The sequence below is a fragment of the Erithacus rubecula genome (assembly GCF_903797595.1).
Source record: "Erithacus rubecula genome assembly, chromosome: 3".
NCBI classification, from domain to species: domain Eukaryota; kingdom Metazoa; phylum Chordata; class Aves; order Passeriformes; family Muscicapidae; genus Erithacus; species Erithacus rubecula.
Window position 1 is genome coordinate 21,743,539 of NC_136689.1, and position 12,133 is coordinate 21,755,671.

General features: G+C 39.7%; 1 protein-coding gene across 5 annotated transcripts in view; it reads left to right on the forward strand.

The window, feature by feature from the left end:
* Positions 1 to 12,133, forward strand: part of CDK14 (cyclin dependent kinase 14) — a 337,412-nt gene that overhangs the window by 62,164 nt on the left and 263,115 nt on the right. Inside the window, exon 1 of one of the 5 annotated variants that reach the window (XM_079300344.1) lies at positions 3,352 to 3,591. The exons of 3 other annotated variants lie outside the window; for them this stretch is intronic. Coding sequence is in view for 1 of the 2 variants with exons in the window: in XM_079300343.1 (XP_079156469.1) it covers positions 3,777 to 3,851 (75 nt within the window). In the remaining variant the exon portion in view is untranslated. Of the gene's footprint in view, positions 1 to 3,351; positions 3,592 to 3,723; positions 3,852 to 12,133 lie in introns of those variants that run through there. One more of the 5 variants, XM_079300343.1, reaches the window with a different exon arrangement.

Genomic DNA, 12,133 nt, shown 5'->3' on the forward strand with positions numbered 1-12,133 from the left:
GAAGAACTGCTCCCAAGTGCCACATAGCATTTTGCAGTCTGCCCTGGGATGAAAGTGTTGGCAGGACTTAAAGTACTGATAATGTGAAGCATGTACTTGCAGCTGCCTTCCATGGAGAGTTTTAAAATCTAAATTGAGCTCTGTAGTTATTTAATTTTTTTTTTTTAATTATTGTATTGAAACTTTTTTTTTAGGTTAGTTACTCTCCCACCCTGTTGGAAAAAATCCAGTTTTATTCTACAGGAGTCTTTGTGTGTTCCATCAACCCAGTTCTTAATTCTAGATAGCCTTTGCCTTCCAGCCAGGTTCCCCAGTCCTCTCTGTGGTACCATGGGCAGCAGCAGAACTCATATTTGTGCTCTAGCCAAGTTGTGTTCAGCATCAGTCTGCAAATGGCATTGGGAGTAGGGCAAGGGATGGGGCTAGCAGAGGAGAAGAAGAGGAAGAAGAGTAGTAGGGAGTCAAAATGCTGGGAAGCCTGCATGGATGAGCAAGGACTTTCCAACAAGACTCAGACATGAAAAGGAATTATACAGAAGGTGGAACTGAGAGCAGCTAATTGGAAAGGAATACAGATACATCTTCCAAGCATGCTCTTAGAAAAGTCAAAGCCCACCTGGAATTGGATCTTTCGAGGATGGTCAAAGACAAAGGCAACAAGAAGAGTTTATGCAATAAATGAAATTTTTTTCAATTTTTTCAATATAGTAAAAATAATTAACTTCTAAATATGGGAGGTTTGTGTGAGTTGTATCTCATTACAGAAAGTTCCTGCAGAGAGAGAGATTTAGACAAATTAAGACCCCTTGGCAATAACCAGCTGTATGAAGTTTAACAAGGGTGAGTGCCTGGTTTTGCACCTGGAAGGGGCCAGTCGAGTCTGGACAGACTGGAGAATGACTGGAGGGCAGCCCTGCAGAAAGGGACATGGGGGTCCTGGTCAGTGGTGAGTTCAATATAAACCAGCAGTGCCCTGGCAGGCAGGAGGGCCAGCCCTGTCCTGAGGGGCATCAGGCACAGCATCAGCAGCAGGGCAAGGGAGGAGTTATCCTGCTCTGCTCTGAGCTGGGGCAGCCTCACCTTGAGTGGTGGAAATCAAGGATGTAAAAGTATTGGAGAATGTCTAAAGGAGGGCTACAGAGATGGTGAACAACCATGTAGGGGGAGGCTGTATGAGGAGTGGCTGAGGTCACTTGGTCTGTTGAGCCTGGAGAGGAAACTGAGGGGACACCTCATGGCAGTCTACAGCATCCTCAAAAGAGGAAGCAGAGGGGCAGATACTCATCTTTTTTCTGTGGTGACCAGTGGCAGGACCCAAAAGAGCATTAAGCTGTGTTGGAGGAGTTTAGGTTGGATATTAGGTAAAGGTTCTTCCCCCAGAGGGTGCCCCAGAGGGCACTGAAACAGCTCCCCAGGGAATTGGCCACAGCACCAGCCTGACAGAGTTCAAGAAGCATTTGGACAACACTCTCAGACACACGGTGTGATTCTTGGGGATGGCCCTGTGCAAGGTCAGGAGTTGGACTTCAGTGGTTCTGGTGGATCCTTTCAAACTCTGCATATTCTGTGATTCTATAACTTTGTAGGCTGTTTGACTTGCTGGCAGTCTCTGTGCCTTGGCCCAACACCTCATTTGCTTCTGGAATGCAGTTCCCTGTTTCTCTGGCTTGTCTTTTTTTGCATTCTGTGTTTCCTCTTTGCATGGCTGTCCACTACTTTTTCCTTAACATGGTGTCTGCCTTTTGACACATATTGACCTCTGCAGGTGCTTACTCACTGTCTTTTTTTTTTTTCCTGAGCATCCTTCTGTCCTGTTCTTCTGTCCTGACTCAGCCTCAGACAAATTTGTTGTTGACAGAATAAGGCCAAGAATTGCAAACACTGTGAAAGTATTTTCTCATTATTTGAACTGGAAGCTCTTATTCATGTGTTCTTCTGGGCCTCACCCTTGAGAGAGTGGAAAAGAAAATTCTGTTCAACAGAGTGGAAGTCCTATTTTTTCAGGAGATCTGAAGCTGCCTATCTGCTTAGAAACCAAGTTGACAAACTGAAAAGCCTGGAGATGCTCCTGTGACTAAGGTTGGGAAATAGATGAGGGGTAAAGATGACAACTACTACATAATTTTGGTATTGTCTTACAGAATTTGCTTATGCCACTGAAGTTCTGTATGTCACTGGAGCCACTGATGCTAGGTTCAGGTGTGAGCCTGGACTTGAGAAGTGTGTCAACATGTGTAAGTCTTGGTGACTATGGCAGGACCTGAGAAATCAGTTGTTTGAGCACCCTCTGCTTTCTTCAAAGTGGAACTCTACAGGGGTGATGAGGTTTTCTGTGATGAGGATCACTGGAGCTGCCCAGGGTCTGAGCCAGGGCTGTGTTTTGCCTGCTACTCTGTTGTACCTCATCATTACATCAAAAGGAAAATTGTTTCAGGATATTGAAGATGTCATCTCAGCTGGGCTGCATTCTTTTCCTCCTGGAGGTTTTGCTGATGTACACATTACTGTTCCCTGTCCTGGTATAGTCTGCCCAGTGCTCCCCAACCTCAGGAGGTTTCTGGGGAGCCAGAAGCCATCTGAATCAAAGCACAGGCCAGCAGGGGTTGCTGTAGGAGTAGGAGATGGAGAAGATGCACTGCCTCCTTTTTGGTGGAGCCCTCTCTGAGGGTTTGCTCCTGCTGCCCTCTTTTCCCTCCTACCACTCTCAAGCTTGCTTGGGTTGAGTAGTGGATTCCCAGCACAGAGTAGGTGTCTATTGCTTGCTCACAGCTTTGTGTATTTTGTACATTCATAAATTAAATACTAAGTTTCATCCTTAAAATGCTGAAACTAACTTCAGAGTTCATATTTTGACTCAATAAATTTTAAATGCTTTTTAATATTTATTATTTGTATAAAAGTGGATAGTGGTATTCATAGTGCTTGTTTCTAGGGGCCCATATATTATTTCTATAATGTCATTTTGTCACTCTAGAACTAGCTGATATCTTTTAGGACTGGGACAGAATTGAATTGGGAATTATTAGTTTCATCCTTTTATTGAATGTTGAGTTTTTCCCCTTAATTCCTGTGAAATCACCATCAGCTGTTTTGGCTGCAGTTCTGTGTTGGGTTGAGGCAGTGCTACACTGTAAATCAATATCTTTTCAAAAAGACTGCTGTAAATTGCCTAGATAGCATATGCATGGTTACTTTGGCTGCAATGCTGCTGCAGAGCCTGGATACTCTGCCTTTCTGGGAACTCCACAGGCAAGTCCATCATATATTAAAAAAAAAAAAATCTTTTTAGAAAGAGCATAGTATTGCTGATGAAATTTAGACAGAGAAATATTGTACCCTCGGTGCTCATCTGTACCTTTTATATTCTACTCCACTGGGATTACCCTGTCTTGAGGGATTTCTTTGTTTGCTGCTTCAGATTTCCCCCTTTCTTAGCTGTAGTACAGCCGTACCATTTCAGCTTGCTAGTGCAGAAAGATGTTGTGAATTCAGTTGCTGAATGAGCCCGGCCTGACTGCAAACACTAACATTGCCAGAGAGATGCCAAAGAGTTGCAGGTGAATCTGACCTGATCTGGGCAACAGCAAAACGGTAAGATGGGGATTGTATAAATCTCTGGGATTAATTGGGTGCTGGGGTTTCCTGTTTCACCCTGAAGCCTAGTTATCACATGCTCCCAACTTGTGCAGCATTCATTCTGTGCATGTCAGGGTGGGTTTTCTCGGGAATGCTTAGCATCCAGGCAGAGGGAGGCGGTGGGAAGCTGGGAACGCCACATGAGACCTCTCGGCAGCCACCCTGGTGAGCTTCCCCAGCAGCACTGCCTGCGGTTTGTAAATACCAGGGAAAAGGTAGGGGAAGGCTTAAAAACGATGCTTTTCTCTCTGTATCTCTCTCTCTCTCTCTGGCAGCCTTATTTATAATTGTATTAAGAGGATAGTATGGGCAATTTTTTCCGATACATGCTTGGCTGAACGCCCTCTGGGATGAGTGAGTGAAGGACGTGATCAGCCACTTTTTCATCTCTGCTAACAAGTCTGTGCATCTTGCTATATCTGAATAAATGTCTATAACAGTTACAGATTTGCTGGGTGGTAGAAGATAAAATTAAAATGATTCTTTTTAGATACATACTGTATCATGGATGTCAGAATATTTTTTTGCCTTGTTAACCTCTGTCATGATTTTATTTCTCTTGCATGCTGTCTTTATTTAATATAACAAAAAGTGAGGTAGTCTTTTTAGGTAGTCATTCTTGAATGCTTATGTAGGAGTGTGTTGACAGCGGTTTGGATCTTAGTGGAATATTTCAACATATGAAAGCTTAGAGCAGCAGCATGTTCAGGGAAAGAGAGGAAGAAAAGAGCAGCAGTTACCATTAGTATAAGACAGAAAGATTAAAATGTGGCCATGGTATGGAATTATTTGAATTATTTCTGATGACTTAACTGACAGCTAGTGTGTTTTAGTTGTAGATCAAGCCTTAGAAAACTAAGTCTTAACAGAAATCCATTGGAACTGAACAAAAAAATAGCATTTCGCCATATGTTCTACTACTTAAAGGAAATAAACTGTGGTAGTAATGGTAGAGTGATGAGAGATGGTTTTTGCTGTTACTAGTTAAGGACAAAAGCAAAGGGGCTTTTTTCTAGAGGAGAATGCTTATCTTTATGCAGCATGTGAATTATACTCCAAGAAGAGATCAGTTGTATATCAGTGTGGGATCAAATAACTAGTTTGACAGGGATTCATGTTTTCTTTTTCAGTACTCGCCAATTAAAGGGTTCTTCTTCTTTGTCACTGAATATGATTAAAGGGTCCTGCATCAATTATTTTCTGAAGGTTTCATTATTATTTTGCTGGAGTTCCTTCTTTAAAAATGCTGTCTATACTGCTATCTAAGTAATGTGAGTGGTCAGTTTCACTCTATATACAACCATAATTTACATAGTTTTTTCTGAGAAAATAGAGATTCCTTTGTTTGTTGTTGAGAATTACCCATAATATTTCTGTTGCAAGAGTTATTTCAATTGTATTATATTCTTATGATTTTTATGGAAGTTTTCCTTTGCTTATATTATCATGCTCATATCATCATTAATAAATTGCAAACCATTGTTTAATGCATAGAAGTAACTCAGCCACTTTGTTTGCCCACATATTGTGCCACGAATGGAAGTCCAGGCATGAGGGATTTTTTTTAAAGCGAATTTTAAGTTGTGTTTTTCTCTCAGCGTTATCTTTTCATCTACTTATATATGTGAGATTTGTTGCTTCCATGATCTTTCTAGCTCCAAGTGTTTCTTCTCCCCAAGTATAAAGTCATAATCTCCCCTTACTGTATTACTACTGTCTCTTATGAGCCTAAGAAAGGAGTAACATTTTGGACATATTTTATTGATAAATAATGTTCCTGTGGTATTGCTTAGTTAAACACAGCTCCCGAATTAACTGGCTAACTTAAAATGTGCAAAATGTGGTCAAACCTTAAGAACACAGATGGGAAGAAATACATAGTTTAATAGGCAGTTATTGCCAAGTGCTCTGTGAATATAAAGATCTTTGTGTGAATCAGTTTTGTAGTTTTGTGTGAATCAGTTTTTGAGGCTGGAGTCTGTCACAGCAGGAAATAAGGGATTACCTGAGCAGTGAGTGTTTGCCATAGTCTCCTTAATGACCCTGACTCCAGGAAGAAAGAACTTCAAGCAGTTGTAGCTAAGCAGGCAAAATATCATTAAGATCTCATCTAGGTGCAAGGTTGGCCAGCCACTGATGTCCTATAGCAAAAATGTTCACCTATCTTTCCCCCACTCCTTTTTTTTTTTTTTTGTTATTTTGCTCTGTAAATCTTAAACAAAACCAGTACCAAAAATCTCTGAAGCCAAATCTGCTCCAAGAGGTTTTGATATTTTCCCCTCACACTGCTGGCATTGGTGGGCTGTTTGGAGGGTTGACCTCTGAGCAGGTGCTCTGTCTCAGACAGACAGTTCTTGTTCTTCCAGAGCCCCACAGATGGGTAAAGCCATGAAGGGGCTGTGATTAGGCTGAAGAGCAAGAATGCCTGGCTGGTGCAGGGCAGCTCTGCTGGGCTCCAGCTGTGGAGGGAAGGGGTAAGGCATGATTTTGTACTTTAAGGAAAATCCTTGAATGGTGCCAGCTTCCACTGGGCACTCCTGCAGATTTCAGTAGCTGCCCTGGGTGGGTCTTTGGGGTCAGCAGTTTGCTGGGGTGAGCGTGTGTGAGTGTTCACCCTGGGGCAGGTGAGAATTTGGGCTGTCATGTTTGCAGCTTCAGTATAAATGTGAGTGCAGATGTGCCCCTTAAAGGTCACAGGAACTGCTGAGCAGATCCAGACAGCTCTGTTGGGGTTATTTCCCTTTGAAGTCCCAGAAAAGCAAAAATACTCAGCTGTCAGGGACTGCTCTATAGGTTTGTAAACTTGGCTTGATCATACTGGTGTTAAAATGTTCCTAAGTGTTTCAGGTATTGATACAACGATAATTACAGTTTACAAATGCTGTTGAAATGAATAGGAGTATTCTAGCAAATATTACCTGAAACAACAGAGAGCCTGTGCAATATTAGCTCTCCAAAACCTGTTTCTGAACTGAAAAAAAGAGTGGCTGGTGTTCGTAGTTTGGGAAGAACAGGTTAATTACTATTTTTTGAACTTGAATTCCCTTAGGTTCATACTGGGTTCCAGAATCTTTAAGTTTTTTTTCTACTACCAGGTTATGAAAGAATGTACTGATCATGCTAAGAATCTGACCCTTAATTTTTCTTAGTACTGTTTTTATAATGTTAATGTCAGGCCAAGTTCTCCCAGTAGCAACTCCACCAGTCCTTAAGTGCTCCTTCCACCTACATGGTGACTTCTGTGTTTTGGTATGGTTCAGTAAATACCTTTCTGTGACTGCTTTTTGATTTTGACATAATTGTATATTGAATCACTGATTATATGCATCTCTTTGACATCTGGCATATTTTTCACTGATATCTTTCATTCCACTCCCTAATGTAAACCTACATATACTTCTGGATTTAGCAAAAAGCAAGTACTAAAATAGTAATTTAGCATAGTACAGAATATTGAATTGAGGGGGGGTGATTTTATATTATAAAATTTTTGAATCAACCCCATAAACATAGTTTTGCCTTTGTAGAAGTAACTTCTGGGCTTTCTCTATTGCTGGTGATCTTGCTCTTTTGTTTATCATATTATTGGATGGATGGGCTTCTCTGAAGCTGCTGTATCAGTTCTGGACTGGCCTGCAAAGGACGTGGAAACATACAATTTTATCTGTTAGTTGTCTTTGTTTTGGTGTGCTAGTCAGAAATTGTGTGAAAAGTGGGAGTGGAGATTTTTCTTTTATTTTGCAAATATTTGTAAGGTTTATTGTTGGAATTTGTGTACATTAATTCTAGAGGTGAACTTGCTACCTTATTCTGCTGACTTGTTCTGTGGTAGCTTCTCATTGAAAAATAACTCTATAAACTTAAGCTAGATGTTATATAAATGTAAAATAACCTAAGCTAGTAACAAATCTCATATCAACAAGCTTTTGATCCAGTCTGTATCATTCTATCAGGAAATTGAATAGAATTTATGTCAGTTATATTTCAGTTTTGCTGTGTTGGATGTTTGTAATTTAATATTAAATTGTATACAACTTACCTGAAGAGGAAAATACCAAATGTTGCCAAGTGAGCAGTGGGGAAGTAAAACTACTAGGAAAAGGCATAATGTCTATTTATATGTTGTGAAAGCTCAGCTTCACTTAATTCATTTCTGATGCTTTTCAGTCTACAGACTTAGAACATTTGAATATGTCCTTTTCCATTTTATTAAATCTTTGTGTAAGTACACAGAAAATATATTTAAACCCTTAGGAGTATGTGTAAAATAGGTTTACCTGGACTTCCCTGTAAATAGTGGGGGTTTTAATAAACAAATTGGTTCTGCTGTTAAATATTGGCTATATAAATTTTATTTTAATGCAATACAGAAGAATTGTCTTGAGAAGTTCTACAGTTTAATGATGGGGTGGTTGGTTTTGCTGCTGCCTAGGAAAGGGGTGGAACCAGGCCCCTAACTTTCAAATTTGCAAGGATTTTTCTGTGTTTGGCAAAGCAGTCCAGATACATAAAATTATATAATTATAAAATGTGATTGTACTGCTGGAGGCAGCTGTGCAGGGTAAGCTATGCAAAGAATCTACCATCACTCTCAGTTTTGTGACAATTTTTTTCATGGGAAGCTTAATGTACTGTAAGGTTGGAGGACTTCTCACCCTGATGTTCTAATGATAGATGTGATTTTTGAACCAATTTGATTCTTGAAATTTGTTGCTTGTTGAAAGTGATTCACAATGATCTCACAGCTTTGGAGGTGCAAATTGCCACCAACTGCAGAAGGCTTGGCTGCTTTGTACTGTTACAGCTTATTCTTTAAAATTCATTTAAGCACAGGCATAAATCTACTACAGCACATGTTTTGGCTTGAACACATCAAAGAAGCAGCAGGATTTTCACTTCTCTGTTGAAATATATAGTTTTTTCTAAAAAAATGAGCATTATCTCTATGCTGTTCACAGAATTCTCATTATAAAATTTGTAGCCATCCTTCTTATGATGAGCTCTTCTCAGTATAAGCTTGAAACCTCTCCATTTTAAGTTTTACACATCTTGGCAAGAAAAGATATACTGGAGTGTTCTTCATATTCTGAGTAATTCAATATGCTATAATTTTCAGTTATGCTCCAGATTAAATTCTGAATTTTAGGATATGGCTTGTTTTCCACTGTAGCACATTATGCACTGAGAAGCAAGTTTCATTATGCTCCCTTACACCTTTTTGCTTTGAAAGTTATTGTGCTGCTGCAAGTCTGGAAAACCTGAGGTATCTGCTAGAAAATTCCTTTGAGATTTTGCATTCAAGTTTTATAGAATTCTGTAACCAGGTCATTTGTCTGAGGGGAAAAAATCACAAAGAACAAGTTTAAAAAAAAGAAGTCAGGTGTATATGAAATCCAAACACAGATGAGGACTTTTCATTTAATTATTTGTGAAACTGTGCTTGTCATCCTTGTCTGAACTCTCAAACTTCCATGAAAGAAAGTAATGGCAGAAAGGTCATGGATGACTGTTACTAAGATTTCAGGGAGACTGAGTTGGAATGTAGGTTATTCAGATGTTGGAAGATTCTTCACACAAGGGAATAATGACCAAGTTGAAGCTCTTTTTCTGCCTCTACCTTTATAGTGTGCAGATTTGACAGAGGATACTTTGTCAAATTCAGTGGTTTGGAAGATAATATGTAAAGGAGCAGACCTAGAAACCTTCAGAGAGTTTGTCTTGTGACATTCATCTGCCTTGGAAGATCCATTTCTCAACCTCTAGGGTTGTTGACCTCAGGGATGAAGCAAGCAAGAGCAGGAGAGATTTCTTTCTTGGTGCTAAAATGAAACTTTGAAAAGCATTAACAGAATGAAGCAAGCAACTCTCATTACCTTGTTTATTGTCTGCCTTTTGCTAAGGAGAGTTAAGAAGGAAAATAAAGTAAGAAAAATGAAGAAAACAGGGAAAGGAATGAAGTAGATTTTTTTTAAATGTAGGAAATGGTCTGAAGGAAGAAGAGCTGAACTAATTTACCACTCTAGTCTTGAATTATTTCTTGCAAAGCACTTTTAAAACATCTGCTGAAGCTAATGTGAGTGTGGCAATGATTTGTTAATGGCCATGCAGCATGCATGCTGCTTCATTGCAATGAAGGTTATCATCACACCAGACAAAGATAGCTGCAAAACCTTTCCACCTGCAAATGTGTGTATTTCACAGAGATGATTACATGACCTATCCCCTTCATCTTTTCTTTTAATTAAAAAAGTGTCCTTCAGCATTTGTGTGAGGAGCATATGTGAAAGGTTTGAGTAGTTTGGCTTAAGTCTTACCGTCAGCTGCATGACCAGATCTCACCAATAGGAGTGTTTTTGTTGCAGTCCCAGCTTGTAAGAGGACAATTTTTTTTAATTTCAGTCTGAAGTACTTGATTATAACTGTGAAAGAATCAAGAGGCTTGCAAGGGATAGGCAAAGGAGACTGAAGGAACCGGGTAGAACTTATTTTCAAGGCAGGGAGTTGTTTACGATGTATTTTCTTAAAAACCTTACTGACAGCCTCAGAATCTAGCAAGAATAGGCATTTTGTTGTCAAGTCTCTCAAGATTTCTCACACTTGAACTTGGCAGTGGGAAGACTTACTGCATTTATGGATATGTCTTTGATAACTTCATGATTGGGGGAGTTTTGGAGGACAGAATAAAATTATAAACCTATAAACTCAGAAAGACTTAATATACTGTTCGCATAAAACCACTAATAATGCACTTATGGAAAGAAAACTGTATAAACTAGCACTGCACATGTAGCCATCTGTTGGAGCAGGAGGCTGATATGGAAAAGGGATTGAAAATATTTTTTTAATCTTTATTTTTAAATCCTGTTCATATGGTTACAGAGGAGGATAGACAACAGATACAAGTGGGTAACTAAGTAAAAGAGTATAAAAACCACCTGTCACAATTTCTTGGGAGAGTGTTTATGTTCAGACACTTTCTTCACCTCCTTTCTGGTTACCAAGGCATCCTTGGCTCGTGCCTGGCACTGGAAGCTGCATCTCCCACACTGACATCTCTGCTGAGCCTCAGCTGTGCTCTCTGGTTTTTTGGAGGAATGACCCTCCTGCTTTTGGATGCAGCAAGTCTGGACCCAGGTTAATGGAAGCAGCAGCCTGGTTGCAATTTCAGGAAAGGCTTGCATGGCGTATTGCATTACTTACTACTGTGAAAAATGTGCACACTGTGCAAGTAAAAGGAGGAATTTATTTGCCAGGGTGTATTGCTAAAACGACTGTATTTTGGGGCATCAGTACAGAAATAGAGCAAAATGCCCCTTTAGATCAGCTCTGTTGAGATTCTGTCTCTTTTCATGAACGTTAGAGGCTGTCAGGTCTTCAGTGTGACCTTTATCTGAAACTCTGTCCTTAGGTGACTCCTTCTCCTCTGTTGTCACAGAACAGTTTTGCTTTAAGGACATATGTAAGCTTTTATAGACCTAAAATCTAATACAGGCTCTCTTGGAAACTGGACCATTTTTCTCTGCAAGGAGAGGAACATCAACTTGGAAACTCACTTTTCTGAAATTAGGCTATTCTATGAACAGAAGAAAAAAAAATTAGAAATGCTCCTTACCATGTTGAGGGCATCTAAAATAATTTTCAATAGTTCCTGATTTCAGGATTGTGCTTGATTCAGAAATTATGCTAATATTTAGGTATCAAGTTAACAGAATAAATATATACTATAGTGCAGCTCTTGTTGTGTTGGTAGTGAAAGAATTGGGTAAACAGTTTTAACTTCTAGTGTGAAATATTGTTTTCCTTCATGAAGGTGAAAAAGTTTTCAGATTTTTATGCAGCTGGGATTCCTACCCTAGATCTGATCAGTTGGTCTTTCCGTGAGAGTGACTTTTTTCTCACTTGGCAATTCAGCACAGACACTTAATCAGCTCATTGAGTTCAGTATTTCAGGCAAACACAGAGAATTAATGTCAGAGCTTCTAGTTCAAAAATTGTCCCATCTGGCACTTCAGTGACCTTTTTATATTCGCCTTCTCCCATATGACAATGACAGTTGGTTTAGCATCAGCGTTGACTTTGGAAATGAAATGGCCCTTTTTGGTGAGTGCCTTTGAGATGGGCTGTGGGAGGTGTATGAGTAAGTTTGTGATAGGTACAGCAAGGAGCATTCCATATCCCCAGATACCATTTCCAGTCCCTGAGCTCTGTTTTCAGTTGCATTTGCTAGCTTGTTGTGAGCAATCTCTGTAGCCAATTAAAGTTAAATAAGTTTTACCCAAGAATATGAATTACAGTTCTGGGACACAGAGAGAAGCCATCAGAAGAGGAAAAGAAATGCCTTATTTTACAAACATTTTTTTCCTTGCATCTTCCTTCCTTTCCACCACCTCCCTATTATTTTATTTTTTCCCTCTCTTACTCAAGTTCTCTTTCAGCTTCTTTTAGCTGTGCCCATTGAGTGTTCAAACCAAAGGGCTGGTGTAGGTGATTATGGGAG